General features: G+C 39.1%; 1 protein-coding gene across 3 annotated transcripts; it reads right to left on the bottom strand.

The window, feature by feature from the left end:
* Positions 1-2111: 2111 nt before the first annotated feature.
* LOC126995424 (uncharacterized) lies at positions 2112-25893 on the bottom strand. 3 transcript variants are annotated; one of them, XM_050854946.1, is made up of 10 exons: positions 25727-25893; positions 21170-21320; positions 18176-18245; positions 12605-12717; positions 11505-11843; positions 10968-11151; positions 10297-10405; positions 7851-8106; positions 6775-6894; positions 2112-6282 (listed from the first exon to the last, which is right to left on the bottom strand). In XM_050854946.1, exons 1-10 carry the CDS (start codon positions 25759-25761, stop codon positions 4975-4977), a joined length of 2685 nt encoding a protein of 894 aa, XP_050710903.1. In that variant the 5' UTR covers positions 25762-25893; the 3' UTR covers positions 2112-4974. The 3 variants fall into 3 exon arrangements, with proteins under 3 accessions (XP_050710903.1, XP_050710904.1, XP_050710905.1); XM_050854947.1 differs by lacking the exon at positions 25727-25893 and adding an exon at positions 25523-25720; XM_050854948.1 differs by lacking the exon at positions 25727-25893 and adding an exon at positions 25268-25493.
* Between the last annotated feature and the right edge of the window lie 449 nt (positions 25894-26342).

Genomic DNA, 26342 nt, shown 5'->3' on the forward strand with positions numbered 1-26342 from the left:
TCTGACTCATTTCACGCGCCGCGACGAATACTGCCTGGGGGTTGGGATGGCATGCTCCTCCCTTCTCCTTTGTTGTTTTACTTGCAACAATAAACTATCAATCAAACCTTCCTGTCGCCACAAAAATTAATATATCTGCATAAAAATTCATCTATGAACACTTCAATATGTCGACTAACTTGTATTATACCATTTTAAGATATCTAAATAATAAAGTTACTTTTTTATAATCATTTCACTATATAAATCAACCTATATTAAGCGCCTTATTATACATTTCTTAATTTCTTTTTAGTATTCAACCATATTTCTTCCCATTTATCAATAATACATTTAATTTTCTTTCTTTTGATACAATATATATATATATATATATATATATATATATATATATATATATATATATATATATATATATATATATATATATATATATATATAAGATATCTAGAGAAAGTTATATATATATATAATATATATATATATATATATATATATATATATATATATATATATATATATATATATATATATATATATATATATATATATATATATATATATATATATAAGGTTAATTTATATAGTGAAATGATTTTAATACAAGTTAGTCAACATATTGAAGTGTTCATTTATGAATTTCTATGCAGATATATTATTTTTTGTGGCGTCAGGAAGGTTTTTCGTCGCGGCGAGTGAAATGAGTCAGATTCGGCGAATGTTCGTCGCGACTTCTGGTCGAGCTCGAGCAAAAACTACTGAAGCTAAGAAGGCGTGCTTGGTGGCAAATGAAAGCTCTTTTAATACAGTTTAATAATCAGAAAAAAATTGGAAAGCATTAAATAAATAAAAAAGTTATAAGCAAAAAACAAGGACGTGTCCAAATCGCAGCAAAAGGGCCGAAAAACAGGCTATTTTGTGATGGCTCGACGTCAAACTTGGAATCGAGCTATCAAAAATTCCTTTGAGTTGTTTCAACTACATTGCCAAGAGGGGCTACATGCCAAATTACAGCCTTGTAGAGACAATAGCAAGGCCACATTAGACAAAAACGGCAAAGTGTCTGGAGTTCGTCAAAATCACTCTCGACAGGGTTTACATTTTGAGCTCTAGCGGTGAAACTACTGGGAGTAGGGAAATGTTATGCACCATATTGGAAAACACATTGGCAGGGCTAAATCATTTGTTAAATAAGTTTTTTGAAATTCTCAAAAAATGAGTGGGTTTCAAGGTTGGGAACTCAAAATTTTGTTTTTTTCAGTCGTTTTTTGCAAATTTATTCAATTTTTTATCCTTTCGTGTTGGTTTTCGAGCCCTTTCGCTAATTAAAAAAAAAAATATAGCCCTTTCATTTTGTCGTCAATTGGTACCAAAAACTTTACTGTAGCCCCAGAAATAAGGGAGTTATGGCGATTCGCACCAAAGCAGTTGATTTTCCAAAATTCGCGGCTTAATTAATGACAAGACTGGGGCAAGTGTCCGTTCCATAATATAGGGTTCACTGACTAAAGCACTATTCACACTGTGCCAACTCTGGGCCACAACTCTAGGGTACATGAGGTCTTGGGTGTTGATGTGAAAGGATCGGGCATGTCTTTCAATTGAAAGAGGTCTTGAGACTGTTGCCAAATGCTGCGCCGACGTCGTGACGGGAGTCTGGAGTCATGAGGGTTAGCACGACATGCTGGCAACTAGTTGGCCGAATGTCCCAGACAGTCAGCAAGACACCAAGACCCCAATAAAACCTCCCCCTCTTTCTTGGAGCATGGGAACCAACTTGTCAAATGGAAAAGTCGCTGGGTTGTCATGGCCCAGAGTTGGCAGTGTGAATGGGGCTTAAAGCCTCCTGGAAATCAAATAACCCACTACCACACTCTCTGGTGTACAAGTTCTTGAGGTGTTAAGCATATCTTTTTAAAAGATATTTTTATTATTTGATTGGTATCTTTTTCGCTTCCTTTTTTCTTTGCTCTATGTTAGCACATTTCCAATCGTGGGACTTTACCTACTTTCAGTGAGCTCACAGCCACTTTATGTCATATCTGCAGGAGGAATAAAAGAGGAAACAAGGGGAAGAGAAATATTTGATAAGGAGAATCACAGATCCAGACTCCATTTGAATACTGTAATTCGGTGAAGAACTGGCCGGGTAGCAGAGTGAGAATAGTTGTTGGCTCGCAACTGAGAGGCTGTGAGTTTAATCATGGAGGCATCTCCGTAACCCTTGCATTGGCTATATGGCCTTAACTACCCAAGTCAGGGGGATTCTTTAATCACTATTTTTCAATAATTTGAGACAATGACAATGTTGTGTCATGCTCAGTGCTGGATCTAGGGAGCTATAGTGTGTAACATGAATATGTTGGTTTGTTTCAATAAGCAATCTCTGTGGCTTCAGTATTTTCTTACACTAATCGTCTCTGTTTTCCTTGCCAAGGCACATTTTCCTCCCCATCATGCATTTGTATGAAATGGTTTCTCTTAGCGATAATATAGATGACTGAATGGTTTACAACAGGACAGCATGAGCCTGACTCATTCTTGTAAGCTACAATTTTGAAGTAACATTAACTAAGTTGAAGGGAATTAAGTGAGAGCTTGATGCACTGCATTTATTGTTGTAAAAAAAAGTTCAATTAGTTACTTTTATCTTATATATATATATATATATATATATATATATATATATATATATATATATATATATATATATATATATATATATATATATATATATATATATATATATATATATATATATATTTACGGACACACACACATACACACACACACACACACACACACACACACACTGCTACAATCCTAATAAAAAAATACAAGCTGTTTTGGTCGTATCAAAGGTGCTGTAATTAAGAAACTATCATAACTATACACCAGCAATTGATCAAATAATTCGATTCAGTCTGGGCACACTAAATACCTTTTGGTTTTTGAATACTGTAATTATAATATGATGAAAATAATACTTCCCACAAGTCCCTGCTATAGGAAATGGAGAGGGATCACTCACCTGTCCACTGCTAACTATTATAGTCTCAAGGATATGTAACACTGCAACCACTCATTCAAATTGGCCCCCAGTTCCACACACATGACGGTTTTCTTGGCTTAAATACTGCAATACTCATGCTTAATTCAAACATTGGCCCCTTATTGCTGAAATAAATTTTACCACACACTGTTACTTTGGTAAACATAAAGATAAACCTAGAAATTTACGAAGGCATTGAGCAAATAATTACCACTTTATGAAACAAGACTAAGTAAGAATGACAACCATGCCACACAAGAGCAATAAGATGCATCCCTACAAACTTAATAACCTGAACGGAACACAGGTCACCATGGAATTTAAGTCAGGCTTATCATAAATATAGTACAATTGAAAAACTGGAAAAAATTTACTTAGAAATATTTTTCCTATTCAATGCAATCCTTAACTTTATCTTGCTCAGTACAGGTTAGTCCACATTTTATCATGAATACAGTTTCATCTCATGACAGTCGTCCTGTGGCTTAAGCTGGTGTTCTTATTCCAACTTCTGTATCACTAACATAGATGCATGCCAAGTTCTGCTTACTATACAATTACACATGGGAATGGCATGTAAAGTCATACACCTGAACTTAGCAATCTAGACTGCAATGTTCTCCTTGATCAAATATAGGAATTATTCAATGATCCACGGATACTTATACGAATTACTTAGGAGGTTTAACTCATCAGCATAATGTTTAGTATAGTCTTTGTGCAATTTTAGTAAACCCTTGCTTTAAAAGATTGGAGAGAAAATACTGCATCACTATGAAGCCCCAGTACAGAATACAGACTTTAACAATAATAATAATTATAATAACGATAATTGTAACAATGAAGAAAAAATAAGAATAATGGGAGTAACAAAATTCATGACTGATTGCAGATATAATATAAAAGAATGAAAACTAATGTACTGAACAGCTTACTATAATACTTTAAAACTGATTCCAGTTGCCACACATACATTTGGTTAAGGCTTGTGTTGCACAAAGCTACAGATGTGCAAACCCCACTGTGAAGAGCACATCCTCTGTGTCAAATAGTATCAACACTTATGTCAGAAGAATATATATATATATATATATATATATATATATATATATATATATATATATATATATATATATATATATATATATATATATATATATATATATATATATATATATATATATATATATATATTATGACCGTTAGTTTTCAAACCAAAGTATGATTATTATCACTGATAATTAGTGGAATTATAGGTTTATCACATTTAAGGCAATATTCATAATGCAATGATTGACAATTACAAAAATATTTTCTCTGCAACATAATTATCAAATTTTCAAGTTAAGGTTTGTGTGTTTTTTTTTTTCCTTTGTGAAGCAAAACACTTCCAAATAAATGTTAAGACTGTGAAACATTATAACTCTCTTTTGAATTGCCTGATAATGCAACTCTCATTGGTAAGACAAGGGTTTACTGAATTTCCAATAACTGATAAGGACAAATTAGCTTAAATAAGTGTAGCTCTCCTAGTGGATGTAAGACATTTAAAATATATATTTTAAAAATTCCTTAAACATTCTGTTTGCAATCTTACAAACTAATACGTACATGGTCCTGTCAATGTTGCCTGCATAGGCTAAAGCAAATTAAGGTTTCTCCAGATTTATGAAAATAGTTATCAAGCTTATAAAATAAAAAAATATATATAAATAAAAAATAAATATAATGGAAATCTGTAACACCATCAGACGGAAAAAAAAGGCACGCTATAAGGCACTTCTAGAGGAAACGTAAATGCTGCGATCAGGATACACATAAGTCTTGCCTTTCCAAGTAACAATCAAAATGCAATTATAAAATTACTTGACATACTAGTATGATTACATAATTATATGTATATATATAAGGTAAAACTGAAGTTAAATTGCGCCACACTTCTCTACCTCGACGGACACCCTATGAACATTGACTGCTGCTGCCTTCCTGGCCACATCCAAACCATCGACAACCTTTCCAAATACAAGGCTATAGGAAAACTTCTTAAAATCTCTGTCACCACACCATATCATGAACTGCGATCCAACCATTCCCCTTCCTTTATCACTAGTGCCTATACCTTTAAATCTAACCATGCCAACCTCATCCTTCAGAGGGCAGAGGTCGGCTTCAAAGGTGCGTTTTTCAAATGCTGAATATCCTCCAGTTCCGTCATCATTTTCGACGTCCCCTCCAGCAAGGAAGCCTTCTCCACTCTTAAAGAAATGTGTGCCCTTATAGCCATAACCACTCCGACCTGTGCATAATGCAATGAAATTCTCACACATTTTGGGAGCCTTATCAGGACGCAGCTCAAAAATTATGCGACCAACCGGTTCTCCATCAAACGTGAGCTCCATCCAACAATGTGGAAATTTGGTCGGCCTTAGGGAATTTGGGCAAAGTTTCTCTAGGTGCATTTTAGGGAGACCATCAGGAGGGCTCTGGGATGGCTTTGCTGGCTTTTTTGCAGCATCAAGATACGACACAGGAATGGGCTCTCTTCTGTCTCCAAGGTTGTCTAGATCTTCTTTTCCATTTTCTGATGCCTCAGCAGCAATAAGGGAAAGGTTGGACAATCCTAAAGACAGTGCTGCTGACTGAACAGAGTTTGGTCCAGCAACATTTGCTCCTGCAGACATTGCCCCCATGCCATCATTTCTACCCAAAAGAGATCCAGTTTCTATTGCCTCTGTCATTTGCAAAATATGTTCATTTATGTTACTCATATCTTGACCTTTGAGCTCATTCATTTTCTCAACTTCATGACCTTTCATATCACTCATATTAGGTGAAGGAAGACCTAGACTGTTCCCAATGCTATCACTAACAGCATTAGTTGAAATATGCGTAGGGGCCATGTGTGAATGTAGTGGACTTGGTGCTGAGAGAGGTGGTTGCTGATTGGGACTAAGCGGACTCACACCTTTCAACTGCAGCATTCTAGTGGACAGTAAGTCTGATAGCATATACAAGAGAAGGACATTGGCATTGTTACCAAATAAAGCATGTTGCTCAAGAGATGAATTCATGGAAAAAGCCTCTTCATTGCTAAAACCTATGGAAGATAACTCCGATTCCAGTGCAGATTGTTTCAACTTGACAACGATAGCTTCTGTTGCATTGTTGATAGCTGTTATTGCAGCGCATTGATTGAACTGTGAACTTATTATAGTTATGTAATTTTGAACCTGAAATCAAAAAAATCTTTATTAGAAAGTGAAAAAATATTGTCATGAATTATATACAAAACTAATGGTTTAAATTCATAATCATAGCAGAATCATAATCTTATCACCCTAATTATCAACACTAAGTATATGATAGACAAAACCTGAAAATATTCATCTCCTGCACGAATTAAGTTTTGTGAAGTTGTCAATACTGAGAATATGAATAGAAATAATCCTGAAAAAAGTTGACAGTGATGCTGGTGGATAAAATAATGGAAGACAGCAGAAACATAGATAGATAGATAGATAGATAAATAAATATATATGGGTTCCTAAGTGTCTGGTGTCTGGTAAGAGTTCAGATGGTAGAAATGACAACGAAAGACTACCTGAGTGTCCATGAAGTTCAAAGGACAGAAAAAAAGGACAGCATTACACAAATAAAATATATAATACTAAGCACAGTCACAAATTTTCATGACATCAAGAGAATAGCAATACTGTACATACCTGATTAAAAGAGTCTACCAACTGAGCAATGGAGGATCCCTCAGCCAGAGCCTCACTTGCCATGGTGAGATCTGCTAGGTGCTCCTGCAAGACTGCTTCTTCCAGCTGCTCCCCTTCAACCTGATTGGAAATGATTAAAATGGTTATGAATATCTGTGGGGGTACAGCAAAATGTATGATCTTAAATGATAAATGCCAAAAGAGGATTTAAGCACACAACTGTGGGGAGGCGGTGGCTGAACAGATAGCGAGACGGCCCCGCGTTCAGGAGGACACGAGTTCAATCCCCGACCGGTGCCACCAAGCTGGGATTTTTCAGCCACTGCCGAGTGGCTTAAAACTACCCACATGCTGTCCAGAAGACCACCTATCAACCCGGACTCTAGATTCTAGGATTAAAGATGAGCGCCGGGAGGGCAGCATGAGCCAATGCAAGATGGTGCCACTATAAACACTCGCCTGCGCCAGAACGGGCTGGGCAGACCATCAGGCCCCACCAGGAAGAAGCCTTGGACCGACCATCAGGATCCACCGGGAAAAAGCCTACCGGCGCAATAGGCCAAGACGAAAAAAATAAAAAAAAAAAAAAAAAAAATCCACTTTAATACTTTAATTTCCAGACTATCTTCAAGTAACTGTCAAATAATACCAAAAGAAGTTTCTCTCTTTCCCCTTCTTTAACCCCTTGACTGAGGATTTCCTACAAGAAGACATCACCAAGCTACAAAAATGGAACAAAAAGTGGCTGCTACAGTTCAATGAAGAAATATATAGTCATGCACCTTGGGAAGGGATATCCAGCATACCAACACCACATGGGAAATGCTCCACTATCAACCACAAAAGTAGAGAAAGACCTGGGAGTATATGTCACCAGGCTACCCATGAAGGCCAAATCCGTATCAATCGCAGGGGACGGGTTAAAAAAAAAGGGTATTAAAGCTGTTTACACAACCCTGCTGGACATGAGGTGGGTGTGCCCCCTAAAAAGGATAAACTTGCATATTCTTATTTTATATGAGCATGGGACATCTGGAAAAAGGGTTGTCTTCAGGTGTTTAGCACAATAAACTCACCTTTCGCCTTAATTCTTCCAGAAATTTTTCTACGCTCAGGACGGTGCGTTCAAGTCGCTCCTTCATGGTGGCCCTTAACGTCATTGTTTGTCGTAGCTTTTTCAGCGTCACTTCGAGGGACGTCTGGAGGTTTCTACGAAAAATATCTCGGGCTTGATCTTCTGGTATAAGTTGATGGCCACTAGTGCTGCAGGATTCGGTAGCAGGAATCTTTGGACAGTTGCAGCACACCATTGGGGCTTGACTAGCGCTTGGCCTGGAAGGTAAATGGAGAACATAAATTATTACACATGCCAACAACAAATTTATCGTCTGTTTTTTTAGCTCATTTAGGACAATTTTGATGTGCTGAATCCAAAAATCACATTGGTTTTGCTCATTCAGGTCAACTTTTGTATCTATCGCCTAATGATGTTTTTTTACGTTTTTATTTTACACGTACGGGTATTTTCTATTTATATGAGGCAAAATTCTTTCTTATTTCTTTAAACAAACAAATTCTGAAGAGTTTACATGTGGCAATTTTTGAGTAACTGGTATTTTTTGTATTTTGCTGGGACAACAGTCCGGGTTCACCAAGGTCTTATGCTTTCTGTGCATGTGGGATAGTAGGGACAAAGCTCAGCATTACACGAAGAAGGACTAGCCTGTACGGGAGGAACTGGTGCCTTGCAGAGCAAGGAACGTCATAAACAACCCTCTGGTGGACAGAGACAGGACACTCTTCCCACCGCTACACATCAAGCTCGGTTTGCTCAAACAATTCACCAAAGCTCTGGACAAGGATGGTGGCTGCTTCACTTACTTGTGCCACGCTTTTCCAGGACTGACCATGGAGAAGTTGAAAGCTGGCATCTTTGACGGTCCTCAACTCCGTTAGTTCATCAGAGACCCAGAGTTTGAAAACTCAATGAACGAAGTGGAACTGGAAGTGTGGAAGGCTTTTGTTCTTGTCATGAAGAACTTTATTGGCAACAAGAAGGCCAGGAACTACTCAGAACTTGTCACCATCCGAGGTTTCTGAAAGCAGTCAGCTTTCAGAAACCTCGGATGCAACATGAGCATCAAAATACATTACTTATTCTCATATATGAATCGGTTTCCTGAGAATTTGGGATCAATGAGTGACGAGCAGGGAGAGAGATTCCATCAGGACATGAAAGAGATGGAGACCAGGTATCAGGGATGCTGTCATAATGGCTGATTACTGTTGGACTCTGAAGAGAGACATCCCTACCGCTGAGCATTCAAGGAATTCAAAGAAACGAAAGTTCATGCCCTGGATTTTGAACAATGATGACCTAATATCCAATTTAGATGTACTTACCTTTATCAATGTCTACTATTCAATGTACACATCAATTTTTGTAACATTTAATAAATGAATTGTGCAGAAAACAATTTTTTTTATCTTAAAAGCCTATTTCAGATGAGAAATATTAACAAAAATCAACCGAAAATGTCACAAAAATGTAATCGATTTAGTTGTAAGATCGGATTTTTTTAAAATCGACTTAGCATAAAATCCTGACCTGATCGAAACGGGTGTCATTTTCAGATTCAGCAGTGCAAATTTGTCCTAAATCAGTTGAAAACACTTAAAACTTACATTTTATTTTTTTTGTAACCCAGTGTTATTGTTTTGTCACATCAAAAATATATCTGCCCCAAAGGACTGTTGGACACAAAAAGTTTCTGGATAAGCGAGGTGTTGACTTCAATGGCTGACAAAGGTTTCATTACTCCCATGATGCTAGATCCTGCCACGCTCCGCCCTTCCCGAACCACTGGCTTTAACTAAGCCTGTGTATGATAAAATTGATTCAAATGACATCTCCTTGAATTAGGTCTGAGAATGAAGGAATGATTGGCCAACGGTTGCCCCTTGTGTTCCTTTCCTCACTTCAGGAGTGCCAAAATATCACTAGATCCATAAAACAAAAGTCTCCCTGCCTGCAGCCTTGTAACTCACTCCCCTTGATCCATCAGGTCCATAAGATTACCTGTGCAGGGCGACAAAGCTCAGGAAAGTGGTACATGGGTGAGGAAATGTGTGTACCAACTTGGGTCTACTGCCATCCCTGATACAGGTGACTAATTTGACCCCTTGACTGCAGATTTCCTACAAGAAGACATCACCAAGCTACAGGAATGGAACAAAAAGTGGCTGCTACAATTCAATGGAGAAAATGTAAAGTCATGCACCTTGGGAGGAGATATCCAGCATACCAATACCACATGGAAAACACTCCACTATCAACCACAGAGGCAGAGAAAGACCTGGGAGTATATGTTACCAGGCTACCAGTGAAAGCCAGATCCATGCCAATCGCAGAGGACGGGTTAATTTGTAAATGTAACATGTCCCTAAGACCTGGTGTCAATCTTGAGCAAACAGAATAGATTAGTTATATCAAAATGGCTATTAAATGTTTCCTTTACATACCTTTGTGCACCATTCTGCAGTACAAAGCCTGAAGACATTCCAGACATGGACGGCGAGACACTGGTGTTTACAATTAGCTTGAATGGCACGCTATAATTTGTCATTAACCCTGGGAAAAGAGAGCCATTAAGAACACGATTCCAATGATGCAGATAAGGGTAAAATGAGTGTAATGTGTAAATTAACCCCTTGACTGTGGATTTCCTACAAGAAGGCATCACCAAGGTACAGGAATGGAACAGAAAGTGGCTGCTACAATTCAATGAAGGAAAATCTAAAGTCATGCATCTAGGGAGGGAATATCCAGCATACCAATACCACATGGGAAACACTCCACTATCCACCACAGAGGCAGAGAAAGACTTGGGAGTTTATGTTACCAGGCTAACAGTGAAAGCCAAATCCGTGCTAATCGTAACGGATGGGTTAATGATCAAAAGAGTCTCAATAGAACTTATAGTGTGGATTAGTGAGTGAATATTTCTCCTCACAATAAAGGATATTGCTTCAAAGATAATATCCCATGTAGAGCAGCACTAATGAGTAAAATAGTAGAATTTGATGGGTTAGAGAGGTCACCTTTTTAGACAGAGTATCCCCAGCAAAAAGAAGAGATAGTTGTAGAAGGCAGAGGTGAGGAATACTCCAAACAATAATTCTCAAGGACTCACCAGATATGCCAGCCTCTGTGAGGGCTGTTGTGTAGGGGCATCCAGATGGGCACTTCACTTCAGCTTCCTGAGCTACACATATTAAGCAGTTGTAACAAAAAGTATGGCCACAGCCCAGCACTTTAGGCTTGTGCTGCCACTCATCAAATATTGAACCACATAAGCTGCAGCATGCTTGAATGCCCTGCAAGGGAAGTGGATCCATAAATCAAAGTTACTTAAAACAAATAAAAATCAAATTTCATTAAGTAATTTCCATATCATGTGAGAAAAAAAAAAAAAAAAAAAAAAAAAGGATAAGATGCTAAAATGTTTAAAAAATTGGACAAGAATTTGACAATGGGTTAGTCATAGGTCCCTTCTTCTATGCGGGGCCTCACACTAAGTAGTCCTTCTTTTAGAATGTACAGCATCATACTAAAAGCCATACTCATATACATAAATAATAAAACATTACTGCAATGTCCATATATGTCAAACAAATAAATGATAAAACAACAGCAATGATGATAGTGACCAAGGCAAACTGTCTCTCACCTCTTGCCGCTCTGGAGTGTGGTCAGGTATTGGATTTGAATTAGCATCAACCACCTGCATTTTCAACATGGGAGACTCCCTTTCCTGGAGGCCATCCATTGCTTTCATGGGAGCTAAGTCAGGCCTGGGCGAGGTGCGAGCCATGGGGGGCGGAGTGTGGACCATGGCAGAAGGCTGGCTGGTGCTCACTGATGTTGAAAATGCAGGATGATAGTAGTAGTTAGGTGGAGGTTGGGTGTTGGCAGGTCTAGTGGAAGGTTCTCCACCTTGCTTATAAGTGGTAACGAAGGATTCTGGGGGAGGACGTCGCTCTCTCCCTTCATTTGGCTTAGGTTTGGTCTGGAAAGTAGAACAACAGTAGAGCATACCTGAAATCTTAACCCCTTGACTGCAGATTTCCTACAAGAAGACATCACCAAGCTACAGGAATGGAACAAAAAGTGGCTGCTACATTTCAATGAAGAAAAATGTAAAGTCATGCACCTTAGGAAGGGATATCCAGCATACCAATACCACATGGGAAACACTCCACTATCCACCAGAGGCAGCGAAAGACCTGGGACTATATGTCACCAGGCTACCAGTGAAAGCCAAATCCATGCCAATCGCAGCGGACGGGTTGATTAAACTTCTCGTCTCTGGACTTTTTCTCATCTTATAGAATATATTAAATTCATGACTTGCTTGTTTTTTTTTTTACAAGAAACTTCAAATTAATCTGACATCCCTCTCTCTCTGACTAAGACCTCTTGAAATAAGCTGTATCTACTAAGCTCCAAAAATTGGTTAATATGAAAACTACCTAATCATCCTGATGTACCAATTTGAATCTAAAGTTTATGGAAAAAAGTGACCAGTTACTTGTATGTATGTTCAGCAACGATAAAAATGACCAAGTGTAGAAGTGTGATAACTGAGAAACAGTTCCTAGAGCATGAACAACCTGACATAAGCTACACAAAGTACCTCCTAGTTGTTGAACCCGAGACTCAAAATTAAGTGAAGAATTGTTTCCCATTTTACTGCTACTTTCCTGCATTTTTCACATCACACACCAAGAAGCGAATGAACACAGAACATGAAAGTAAAATATGCCTTACCGTACTGTAGTCATTAGTTATATCATCTAGTGTATTGATTCCTTTCCCTATGATACTTTGCTTAAACAAAGGCGTTGCTTTTTTCGAACTGATTGAAGCCTCAACCGCCATGGCTGCAAGAGAATAATAATGCTTCATTAGTAAAGATTATTTTGTGGAGTAGGACAGCAAGACACTGTTTCTATGTACATTTTTTGTAAACTAAAATGAATCAATCCAGCAGCTAAAAACAGGGTTCATAATATAATAAAGAGTGATTGCAAGAGAAGGCTTCTTTGCTCATAGTTACTCTCTGAATGAGCTCATATAAAAAGCAAGAAGTGAAAGACACCATCAGTTTATTTAGAAGAGAGAGAAAACACCAACAGTAAATTATGCATATCCATTTTCAGCAAAGAAATTCATGAAGCTTGAATGAAGTTTAATCAAATAGATTAGGATCTCACCAATAATGTCTAATTAATGCTTCAAAACACTATTTGCATGACAAAAATATATATATGAATGACTGATTGCTGCTGCCACCCCAGGACTCTCACCCATTTTCCATCTTAGAAACCCTCCTCTTTTTTCATTCATTCATCTTTGACGCCTGCTCCTAGAGCTCCCACCAGGGGATGGCCACGGCAGAAGTTTCCATCTCTCTCTATCCAGATACTCCCTCCTTGCCTGCTCAAAGTTTCTCAAGGATCTTTCTCCTCTCTCCCTGACATACTCTTGCACCCTATCTCTCCATTTCACTGGAGGTCGTCCTTTAACATTCCCTCCCCCTATCTCACTCGTATACACCCTTCTGGTCATCTCACTCTCCTCCACTCGCTCCATGTGGCCAAACCACTTTAAAGTCTGTCGCTTCACTTCTTCCACCACTCCACACTTCTTCCCTTCACCCACGTGACACATTCCAAAACGCTCGTACACACTTTCATTACTTATTCCATCCATTCTACTCATATCACAAGCACTCCTCAAATAACTCATTTCCACTGCCTGCACTCTAGACCTCTGACTTTCATTCCAAGCCACATTTCACTTGCATATGTGAGGGTTGGTACTATGATTGTATTTCTCAAATCCCTCTTTACCTCCATGCTCACACTTCTGCCATTCATGATTCGTCCCAAAGACCCTGCCACCTTTCTTCCTTGCAATGCCCTTTCTCTTATCTCTCCCTCCATACCACCATGTTTACAAATAACTGATCCAAGGTACTTAAACTCATTAACCTCCTCCATTTCTTCACCATTCAAAATTATTTTGCATTCTTTTTCACATTCAATTCCCACTCTATATGGGCATACAAAATCCACAACATCACTTCTACTCTGCTCACAAACCATCACTTTACTTTTGTTGACATTTACTTTCAACTTTCTCCTTTTACATACACTATCAAAAACACTGACCAAATTTTGCAAGTCACTTTCATTTTCTGCAATGAGCACTGTGTCACCAGCAAATAAGATTGAATTCAGCACCCATTTCCTTCCCTCAGCATACATTTTTACTCCAACTTCCCCAGCTTTGCCCTTCATTTCTCTCATAACACCATCCATATAAATACTGAACAACCATGGTGACATGACACACCCCTGCCTCAAGCCCACTTTTATCTCAAAATGTTCACTTGTTTCTCCACTAATTTTGACATGCAGATGCATCCTCATAGAAAGACTTTATTGCATTAAGCAGTTTTCCTTCCAAACCACATATCTTTAAAACGTCCCACAATGCCAGCCAATCGACTCAGTCATAAGCTTTTTCTAGATCCATGAAGGCAGCGTATATTTTTTTCCCTTTTGCTAATACTTTTTCTACTACCATCCTGAAGGAAAATATCTGATCCACACATCCCCTTCCCTTCCAGAAACCTCCTTGTTCTTCACTGATTTTCTCTTTTGTAAGTCTTTGTACCCTCTCTATTATGACTTTTCCATATACCTTTCCGGGCATACTCAGCACTTATATCTCTAAAGCTCCCACACACCCCTCTCCTGCCCTTCCCATTGTAAACTGGGACAATGATGGCTTTTGTCCAGTCTGCTGGCACCCCCCCTCCCTCCCTCCCATGCCACTTCACATATCTTGACCATCCATTTAGTATCTACATCTCCTCCACACTACAACATTTCTGCTGTAATAGGCATACCTAACAATCACCAAATGGGAGGGTACAAACTTGGCGGAGGGACTTTTTGGCAGCCATAGCCAGTAATGGGCTAAAGAGTAGCCTATCCAGATATTTTGTTTTTATTTATTAATGATCCACGAGACATCCTAGAGTTATATCAAAGTATATGCTTATCTTTGTATTCATTCATACACACACTGGTAATATTTCTGTGGTGTCTGATTCACTTGTTTGAGTGAAATTCTACTGTGAAAAACAGTGACGTATTCGTGTCATAAGTAAAAATGAAACTAGTAATGAAAGTTTTGCCACAATGAAATATACACAAATAGATAAACATGAAAGCTCACGAAGTCACAATAAGTGACACCTCCTGCTTGGCGCAGCGAAAGTATGCTATTTATGGTATCTGACACCCCCAAAATGGCGTATAGGCTGGCTCGGGCCACGGAACTACAGCCTCTACGTTACCAGACTGTCGTACTCAGCCGATTATATTTCACGACTTCCTACCCTTAAACTGTCTTCTGGGCTCCAATAACGAAACTAATTTATAGTTATCGTTAAAAGAGTTAGATTCTGATGTTTCTTGGCAATAGTTAGGCGTCAGAAACCGGTAAATACTGTGCTCTGAGTATGACAATCTGGCAACGGTGCTATCCGTATTTTCATATTATTGTTCTGTTGTTTATTCAATGTTCTGTTCAAGAAAAAGAATACCCATAATTTTAGTTAGTTTTTGGTTATAAGGATTCTTTACAAAATACAATTATAACATTACCTTCTACTAGTTAGGAAACGTACTGAATCCTGGATCGGCTACAGTGATGTTAGGTGCACCTATTCCATCAATTCCTGCTACCTTTCCATTTTTTTATCTTTTATTCCTTGATTTACTTCTTCATATGTTATACTTTCTTCTTTATATACTCCTCCTCTACCTCCACTCAAAATTACTGCTGTTACAACCACTGGACCTCCATCTTTAAAATTCATTAAGTTTTTGAAATATTCTCTCCATCTCTCTTTCACAGCTTCCCTGTCTTTCAACATCTTTCCATTCTCATCCATAACTTCATTTATTTTATTTGGGGAGATATTTTCTGCATTTCTTTTGTTCTTTACTTCTCTCCAATATGATTTTCTGTTTCCTTTATATTTTTCACATAGTCTTGCTCAGCCATATTTCTTTCTTGAGTTTTCTTAAAAAGTTCCCTTTTCTCTTGTACTATCTTCCTTATCTCTTCTGTCCACCATGAATTTCCTTTTCTTTTTCCATCCCTCACCTTTTTCATCCCTAACACTTTTTTTGTTGTACTTAACATTACTTCTATAAATGTTCCAAAAACTTTTTCAATATCTGTACTATCTTTTACACTTTCTCATTTTTCACTTAAGCCCTCTGCCATTTCACGTTTATATTCATCTTTTATTTCTTTTCCAGTAACTTTTCTATTTTCACTATTTCCTTTTTTACTTCACCTTTCTTTTCAAACACCCACTTTTCCTTCAGCCTTAATTTTGTCAGCACTGCAAGATAGTCAGTCATCGAACACTCCTCTTACTACATCTACTGCCACATAATCAATCAATCCTTTTTGCTCATAATCTTCCCCTTTCCTCCATGTGTATCGGTGGACATTCTTGTGCAGAAAGAAGGTGTTCGCTAGGAACAGCCCCCTCTCAGCACAGACGTCCACCAGCCACTCTCCATTTTCATTCTTTCCAGGTGTCCCCCATTTTCCCACCACATCCATCACCCACTTTAACATTCATATCTCCCATCATAATAAGTTTCCTTTCTTTCTCAAAACTCTTCAAACATGCATTCACTTCCTCCCAAAAAGCTTCCCTTTCCCTAAGTCCTTTTTCACTTTTCACATTTACTGGTGCATAAATACACACCCATGCATACTTTACTAAACCTACTTTTCCTTTCATCCACACAATTCTTGATTCCTTCCAACCATCATCAGTCACACTATTCCACACTCTTTCAGACATCACATTACCACATCTTTCCTTACTCCTGCCTCTATACTTCTCATCCATCCCGTCCATACAACCCCCCCAGGCACACCCTCCCACATACCCTCTCTACCATCACTCATACCAGTTCCACTAATATGTGTTTCACTCACTCCTAACACATCCACTCTACCACTCATAAAATTTTCAATCATCACTCCTCTTTTCCTCATCACCTAATCCATTCACATTAATAGACACCAGTCTCATGCATTCCTTTCTCTCCTGCCGCACTCTGGTCATTGCTCCTACCTCTAAAACTTTTGATAAAAGTATTAGAGGCCACCAGTGGGTGGCCAGTCTGATGTGGTATTATGGAGACTTGCTCCTCGTCCGGGTTAAAAGGATTAAAAACAAGACAGCTGATGGTCACTGCCCCCCTCCCCGTTGGTTCTACCCTGCAGGGTATACTAACGGTGCGCACCATGTGAAGGTGAGGATGGGGTAGGCTACCCTCCCAGTCAGAGGGTAGCCGTATTGCTCTCTTCCCAATACCACAATACAAGAGAGCTCTACGCATAGGCAAAAACGCACCTTGGATAAACCTCATTGGATACAATACTGCCACTTTCACTCATTCGCTGCCTATACTCCAAAGGTCCCCTCGAGCAAGCTCCCACACAGCTGTCCTATCCATCTCAAGTCCCTCCCAGCAGGATCGATCAATATGCCCCAGCCATGTTACATAGGCATCCTCTTGGTCTCCTCCACTCAGGGTTGTCTCATAAGGAAACAACACTATGAGCAGGATCGACATCTGAGAGACTTGTCAGTTGTCCATATACCTGGAGTTGGCGTTCACCGACTAAGCAGGTAACACGCCTAGGTTTGGTTTCATTCCTTAGTGATAACCCACAAGCCTGCAGAGGCACCTGGTACCAAAGCCATTGACACGCCCCTCCAAGTTACTATCCAGTGTCCATGTCTTACAGCCAAACAGTAAGACAGGGAGCACAAGCGACATAAAGGTTTGAGTCTTTGTCTGCCTTAAAAAATATCAACACCACATTCTCTTTATGAGTGAGTCCATTGCACCGCAGGCCAGGGCAATCTGTCAAGTGACTTCCTGATAAAACTCACCATTGTTATGCACTACACTATCAAGGTATGTAAAACTTTTGGTGACCTCGACATCCTCACCACATGCATGAACAGGCTGAACTGTGTCATCTAGCAAGCCTCCAAACAACTAGACCTTGATGTTAGCCCAGGAGACCTTCAGTCCCAGAGCCTTCACCTCCTCATGCAGCACTTCAAGAGCTGACATCAGGACCTCCAACAATTCCGTGAGAAGTTGCTATTATCCGAAACTTTATTTTGGAAATTTTTATTGGTGAGATCCTATTGCATAATGAATAAATATATTTTTATGGTTATATTAAGATATAAAAAATTCTGAAAGAAAAACCTACCCTTGCCATGTAGATTGTACCCACGCAATTCACATATTGCCTTCCAGCCATCCTCTTCATAGGCCATGTGCTGCATAAAATAAACTCAATATCAAAATCGTCATCACTGGAAATTATTACACTTGCACATAGATTCCTGGGTTCAACTATTAATCGATAGTACTTTTAAAGGGCTGAAAATATCCTTGAAATATCATAGCTAAAAAAGTCAATGTGTACCTTTAAATTAACTAACTCTCTCAGACAGGCTGCAAGTTCAAGTTGTTAAGTTTTCATTCCAAGACTGCAAGTCCAGGCAGCAGCAGACACCACTGCCCCAAATATCTTCAGGCCTCCTGGACTATTGATGATCAGCATAACAGACATTTACTGTATATATAATGACTAAAGCCATAGGTTTATGAAACAATACATCCTGTTGACAGCAATACATATGTACCTACCACACAAGTACTATAACACTGGGTTACAAGGGGGGGAAAAAAAAAAATGTAAGTTGTCTAAGTTTTTTCAACTGATTTAGGACAAATTTGCACCACTGAATCTGAAAATGACACCCATTTCTCTCGATCAGGTCAGGTTTTTGTGCTAAGTCGATTTTTAAAAAATCCAATCTTGTAACTAAATCGATTACATTTTTGTGACATTTTCAGTTGATTTTTGTTAATATTTCTCAACCGAAATAGGTTTTTAAGATAAAAAAATGGCTTTCTAACACCAATTTGCTAATTAACCCTCTTGTACACCTTGACGCCAATGGCGTGTAAAATTTTTTAGAGACAAAGTGTACCATGACGCCATTGGCGTCAATTTGAACAAAAATATTACGTACTTTTAAATAGTTATATTCACTCCAATTGCATCAGTTTTTGTTTGAGGGTAAGTTTCCTCACCTTCTCCGAAATGAACTAATTGGCAACACTCTCCGCGTGCACAAATTTGAGCGCGGTTGACAGTTGAAAGACAGTTTCCGGTCACTCTCTCATCAGACAATCTGCAAGTCTCACTGCTGTGGGCTTTAAACTTTTTTGTGGGCTTCCGCACGCCCATGTGGCCCACCGCATAACAGTGATAATAGTGTTGTATAGTGCAATACAGTGATTTGATTGGGTGTAATTTGTATTCTATTCCTTTACAGGCAGTAGCGTATTATATTTCGTGAATTACGTAAGGACGTAATGGCACGGAGGCCCCTGAAACCTAAGGAATATTACCCACTCCTGTACTCACACTGAAAGTAGTGGTGAGAGTGAAACAGAAAGCATTCCCCACTTTGAGAGAGAAAGTGATGAGCGAAAAAGACTTAGATTCAGAAGGAAATGAAGGCACGGAATGGGACAGCGTGGAGGACAGGACAGGAGTCGTATTTCTGTCCCCGCTGGACCCGCTCCCTCCTCCCCTACTCAATATTTTTACTTTTCCGCAAGTATTTCACGGTGCTATTAGTCCGATTGGAGATTTGAAGGAACCATAAGAATCCTGATAAAATTCTGCTATTATAAACACATCTACCTTGGAAAGTTGACCCACAAAGTTTTTAGTTATGGAGGTGGGAACATGACCTAAGTAGAAAAATTGTTTATGCGCACTTTATTCCATGTCCATTAACGGTCCTATAAATTACTATTATTAGTTTTTTATTGATTCATGAAAAACTACAACAAATAAGGAAGCCATTGCTATATTATGTATAATGATAAATGCAGGTTTGGGGGAAGAAAGTAGCTGATAAACAAAAATTTTCAGTGCGCTAAAAAAACTGCCTCAACTGGCGAGAGACCCGATGTTTGAAATGAGCGCGGAAAAGAAAACTTATTGAAACTTATGGTGCACGAGAGGTTAAATGTTACAAAAATTTATAAGTGTACATTGAATAGTAGACACTGAAAAAGGTAAGTACATGTAAATTGGATATTAGGTCATCACTGTTCAAAATTCAGGGCATGAGCTTTTGTTTCTACGAACTCTGAGAATGCTCAGCGGTAGGGATGTCTCTCTTCAGAGTCCAACAGTAATCAGCCATTATGACTGCATCCCAGCATCCCTGGTCTTCATCTCTTTCATGTCCTGATGGAATCTCTCTCCCTGCTCGTCGCGCATTGATCCCAGATTCTCAGGAAACCGATTCATATATGAGAATAAGTAATGCATTTTGATGTTCATGTTGCATCCGAGGTTTCTGAAAGCTGACTGCTTTCAGAAACCTCGGATGGCGACAAGTTCTGAGTAGTTCCTGGACTTCTTGTTGCCAATAAAGTTCTTCACGACAAGAACAAAAGCCTTCCACACTTCCAGTTCCACTTCGTTCATTGAGTTTTCAAACTCTGGATCTCTGATGAGCTGACGGAGTTGAGGACCTTCAAAGATACTAGCATTCAACTTCTCCATGATCAATCCTGGAAAAGCATGGCACAAGTAAGTGAAGCAGCCACCATCCTTGTCCAGAGCTTTGGTGAACTGTTTGATCAAGCCGAGCTTGATGTGTAGCGGTGGGAAGAGAATCCTGTTTCTGTCCACCAGAGGGTTGTTTATGACGTTCCTTGCTCTGCAAGGCACCAGTTCCTCCCGTACAGCCCAGTCCTTCTTTGTGTAATGCTGAGCTTTGTCCCTACTATCCCACACGCACAGAAAGCACAAGTACTTGGTGAACCCGGACTGTTGTCCCAACAAAATACAAAAAATACCTGTTAGTAAAAAATTGGCGCATGTAAACTCTTCAGAATTTGTTTGTTTAAAGAAATAAGAAAGAATTTTGCCTCATATAAATAGAAAATACCTGTACGTGTAAAATAAAAACAGGAAAACATCATGTGGCGATAGATAAAAAAGTTGACCTGATTGAGCAAAACCAATGTGATTTTTGGATTCAGCAAATCAAAAATATCCTAAATCAGCTAAAAAAACTTTAACGATAAATTTGTTGTTGGCCAGTGTAATTAAATCTTTACAAATATGCATACAATCATGAGATTCAAAAATATTTATTCAACTTACCACAAATCCATAAAATTTCCCCATCATGACAACGGCCTCTTTAACCGGCCCATAGCGTGAGAAGAGGTAATAGAGGTCATCCCTTGTGGCAGCCCCGGCCAAGTTGCCGCAGAATATCTTGAAGGTCTTGTGCACGTCCCCACCAGGCATCCTGCAACATTATCTTATTTACTAATCATTCATGTAGAAAATTATGATAAAAAATAAAATCAATCTATACTCTAATTCTTCCCCTTCATGGTAGTCCTCTCATCCCTGTCAAAAAATAGGTCTTCTATCATGTACAATGCATGATAAGTGCAACGGTATTTATCTAGATGAGAATTAAGTGACTTCAATGTACATACTCGCACCTCGCTTCATTGTGATCAATTCTTTGGGCAATGAGAAGTCATTTCATGACCTTGTGCTTTTTGAGGCAAGGTGCTGTCCATATCCTCATAAAGTACAATGAAGAACTATATATTTGCCTAATCAGCAAGCCTTACAGGTATTCTCCTTTAGTGGATGACAGAATAACACAATGACGAAGCATGGAATAACTTTAAAAATCAATTGCTCAACAGAATAAAAATAACATATTATTCATAGACACCAGGGCCTGATGAGCTGCACCCAAGAATTATTAAAGAAATTATGGATGTGACTGTTTTTCAAACTTCATTTAATGAGGGTCTGGTTCCAGAAGACTGGAAAATTGCTAATGTTACAGCTATCCATAAGAAGGGAAGCAAAGGTGATCCTGGAAACTATAGGCCCATCAGTCTTACCAGCGTTGTATGTAAGATAATGGAGTCACTGCTTAGGGAAGAAATCATGGCACACATGAAACGTAACAAGTTATTTAGTAAAGTGCAGTTTGGCTTCATATCTGGTCGCTCTACGGTGCTGCAGCTCATCAAGGTGTTAGACAGATGGACAGAGGCAATAGACAGAGGCCAGGCTGTTGATGTAGTTTATTGTGATTTTACAAAGGCCTTTGACAGAGTACCACATCATAGACTTATCAAAAAATTATCTCTCTATGGAATTGAAGGCCAGTACACTACTTGGATAAAGAATTTTTTATTGAACAGGAAGCAGCGAGTTGTCGTTAATGGAAAAATGTCAGGCCGGAAAGAGGTCACTAGTGGTATGCCGCAAGGCTCTGTTCTTGGTCCTTTGCTCTTTGTTTTGTTAATAAATGACCTACCTGATTGTGTGAAAAATGGCAGTGAAATATATTTGCATGCTGATGACACCAAGATTTTTAAGACTATCAATGATGCAGATGACTGTAGAAGGCTCCAAGACAATCTGAAAGGAGTTCAGAAATGGACCGAAGAGTGGCAACTTCATTTTCATCCAGAAAAATGCAAACAAATGAGGATAGGGAGAACTAATGAAGAGGACCAAGTGTACACAATGAACAATATATTAACTAAGACTGAAAATGAGAAAGATATAGGTATGGTAATTGACAATAAGTTAAGTTTTTCTGATCATCTGGCTGAAAAGGTTAATAAGGCAAATAGAATAGTGGGCATTATAAGAACATTTGTTAATCTGGATCTGGATATGTTTAAGACATTATATATGGCCCTTGTCAGACCACATCTTGAATACGCCAACCAGATATGGTGTCCATACTTGGTCCCAAGATATTGACATAATAGAAAATGTTCAAAGAGCCACCAAGTTAGTGCCAGAAATAAAGGATTTGACCTACGAGGAACCACTGAGGAAACTGGATTTATCCCCTCTGACATATCGAAGATCTCGAGGGGACATAGTAGAAACATTTAAAATTTTGTGTGGAAAGTCTGATGAAGCTTGTACGGAAGGACTGTTTACGATGTGAGTGACACAAGAGGAAATACTAGAAAGATATTTAAGAACCGTGCAAGACTAAACATCAGAAAATATGCGTTCCCCAACAGAGTAGTAAAGAGCTGGAATAGTATGCCAGAGAGTGTGATTACTGATTAGTTCAGGAAGAGTGAAGACATTTGAGAGAAAATTAGCTAAGTTTTGGAAAAATCAAGAACAGAAATTTAATCATAAAGCTCCACTTGTGTCCACCACCACACATGACCACAACATAAAATTAGTTATGGCCAATGAACTGGAGTCACAGGTGTAAACCTCTTCCAGAACTTCATCTGTGAGTATACACATCAGAATTCACCAAAAATAAGTTTCATCGTCATAGGGGTCATAGGGTTACAACAGAGGCGATATAAGTAAAGTACTGAGAATTAGCCAGCAGGATAGAACACGCAGTAATGGATTTAAATTAGAAAAGTATAGATTTAGGAGAGATATAGGCAAGCATTGGTTTAGTAATAGGGTGGTGGGGGAATGGAATAGACTCAGCAATCACATAGTTAGTGCAGGGACGATAGCTTGTTTTAAGAGTAGACTGGATAGCAACACGGACGAGGATGACAGGTGGCAGTGAGGTGTGGGTGCAGTAGGGAGACAGGGTACTGGAGCGTACGCCCGTACCAAAGGTAAACGAGGATCAAGCCTCTACCTGTAACCCCTGAAACTACACCTCACCCATCGTGAGTAGTGGGGGGGATTCTGGAGCTGCCCTGTGTAGGCCGCTCGGCCTCTTGCAGTTTCCCTATGTTCTTTTGTTTTTATGTTCTTATGTAGTAAGAAAAAATGAGAAAAAGAACCACTTAAGCTATCACAAGTTTGTGAAGGAGGAAAACTTTGCTGCTGCTGAGCCAACTTGAATGCCATCGACAATGGCCTAGTAAAATGCATATCATGTATTTTTTAAATAAAATAACTATTAATGAATTTAACCAAACCTATTAGGGCAGGGGAGGATGCCAGAGCACCGCAGGAGGATCTCAACAAGCTGTCAGCTTGGTCAGAGAAATGGCAGATGAACTTTAACATCACCAAGTGTAGCGTACTTAGTGTAGGAACATGCAACCCATTACACGGGTATAGTTTAGACTCCACAGCGATAGGCAGGTCTGAGTGTGAAAGGGATTTGGGAGTGTTAGTGAACTCTGACCTAAAACTAAGGAAGCAATGTATTAGTGGGAGGAATAGGGCTAACAGGGTATTAGGCTTTATTAACAGGACGGTAACCAACAGGAGTGCAGAGGTCATCCTCAGACTCTATTTAGCGTTAGTTAGGCCACACTTAGATTATGCTGTCCAGTTTTGGTGCCCACACTACAGAATGGACATCAACTTGCTAGAATCAGTTCAGAGGAGGATGACCAAGATGATTCAGGGGCTGAGGAACCTCCCATATCAAAATAGGCTGAAACATCTAAACTTACATTCACTAGAGAGACGAAGAGTGCAGGGAGATCTGATAGAAGTATTCAAATGGGTCAAGGGTTACAACAAAGGCGATATAAGTAAAGTACTGAGAATTAGCCAGCAGGATAGAACTCGCAGTAATGGATTTAAATTAGAAAAGTATAGATTTAGGAGAGATATAGGCAAGCACTGGTTTAGTAATAGGGTGGTGGGGGAATAGAATAGACTCAGCAATCACATAGTGCAGGGACGATAGCTTGTTTTCAGAGTAGACTGGATAGCTACATGGACGAGGACGACAGGTGGCAGTGAGGTGTGGGTGCAGTAAGGTGACGGGGTGCTGGATGCGTGCCTGGGTACCGCCGGTATAACGAGGATCAAGCCTCTACCTGTAACCCCTGTAACTACACCTCACCCACCGTGAGTAGTGGGGGGGGATTCCGGAGCTGCCCTGTGCAGTTTCCCTATGTTCTTATGTTCTTATGTAATATCAAATATGAAGCCCCCCTCAACACCTCTTTAATTCTAATATAGCCAGACCTAACAAGCTCGTAACAAGGGGGTGATTTGGCCTCCCCTCAACCCCCAATATTTAGCCATTTACACGGAAAATGGTTATAAAGAAAGTTGAATAATGTGAGAAGTTACGCCAGAAAAAATAATATAAAAATCCACAGTGCGAGGGGTCTAACAGTAAATAAATACATTTTTTCCCATGACCTTGAATAAGCAGACCAGTAGGAATAATGGAGAAGCAGAAACCCATAAAGCAAACACCAAGGTTGGGGTGATACAATACTTTAGTGGAATGAGGAACAAAAAATCAACCTTCATGAGAGTAGTTTCCACACAAAGAAACCTTCACAAAGTACATCTGAAGGCATAGCTCCAATGTACACCACAAGCCTGCGAGTTAGTGGCGGGGGCAGCCTTACAATACCCTCCCTGAAGACGCCCCAGCCTGGCCACAGCCCTCCGTCAGCCCCCCGGGACACACTGGCCTCCCCCCCCGTGCTGGTGATAGCCGCGGCCAGGCCCAGCCATATTGAACACCACGACACTCCTGGCCCCTGGCTGCCGCACCTCAACGCAGTGCTGCACGGCGCGCCCTTCACCGTGCTCCCAGTGGCCGGTGCCGCCAGGGCCTGGTGCGTGTGGCGAGGCGTGGCGGCCACACGTCCAGCAGCAAGGGCTTGTTGACAAGGTGCCTTCCCTGCTCACGGCTGCCCTACCCCGCCGCCCTCACCCCAGGCCCCGTCACCTTCCCCAGCCACGCACACCACTTACTTCCGTCCCTTTCCGGCGTAGGCTGCGTGATTCATCTAGCCATTCAGTTAGAAAATGAAAAAAACCTCCACACGCCAGTGCTCTCAGCTGAACATCACCATCACCACCACCGCCAGCCAGGGAGACGCGCTATAAAGTTGTCCTTTATCACTGAAAAATTATACACAACGTATAGACGTGTCGAATTATTTACCTAATATTTATTTTTTCAGTTGACACACATACACACACACACTAGATATATATATATATATATATATATATATATATATATATATATATATATATATATATATATATATATATATATATATATATATATATATATATATATATATATATATATATATATATATATATATATATATATATATATATATATATATATATATATATATATATATATATATATATATATATATATATATATATATATATATATATATTGATTGATTGATTGATAGTTTATTGTTGCAAGTAAACAATATATATATATATATATATATATATATATATATATATATATATATATATATATATATATATATATATATATATATTAGGGTTGGAGTAATTATACTTGAAAACTTAATTACAATTACAATTACTTTCATAA

Source organism: Eriocheir sinensis, chromosome 8, assembly GCF_024679095.1.
Source record: "Eriocheir sinensis breed Jianghai 21 chromosome 8, ASM2467909v1, whole genome shotgun sequence".
NCBI lineage: Eukaryota > Metazoa > Arthropoda > Malacostraca > Decapoda > Varunidae > Eriocheir > Eriocheir sinensis.

Bases quoted from the DNA above. Each gene is read 5' to 3' on its own strand.
- LOC126995424 (XM_050854946.1), bottom strand. From the start codon at position 25,761: ATGAATCACGCAGCCTACGCCGGAAAGGGACGGAA. The intron at 10,406-10,967 runs GTGAGTCCTTGA...CTCTTTTCCCAG, and splicing joins CACAGAGGCTGGCATATCTG to GGTTAATGACAAATTATAGC. The intron at 6,895-7,850 runs GTGAGTTTATTG...ATTTCCAATCAG, and splicing joins TGGAAGAATTAAGGCGAAAG to GTTGAAGGGGAGCAGCTGGA.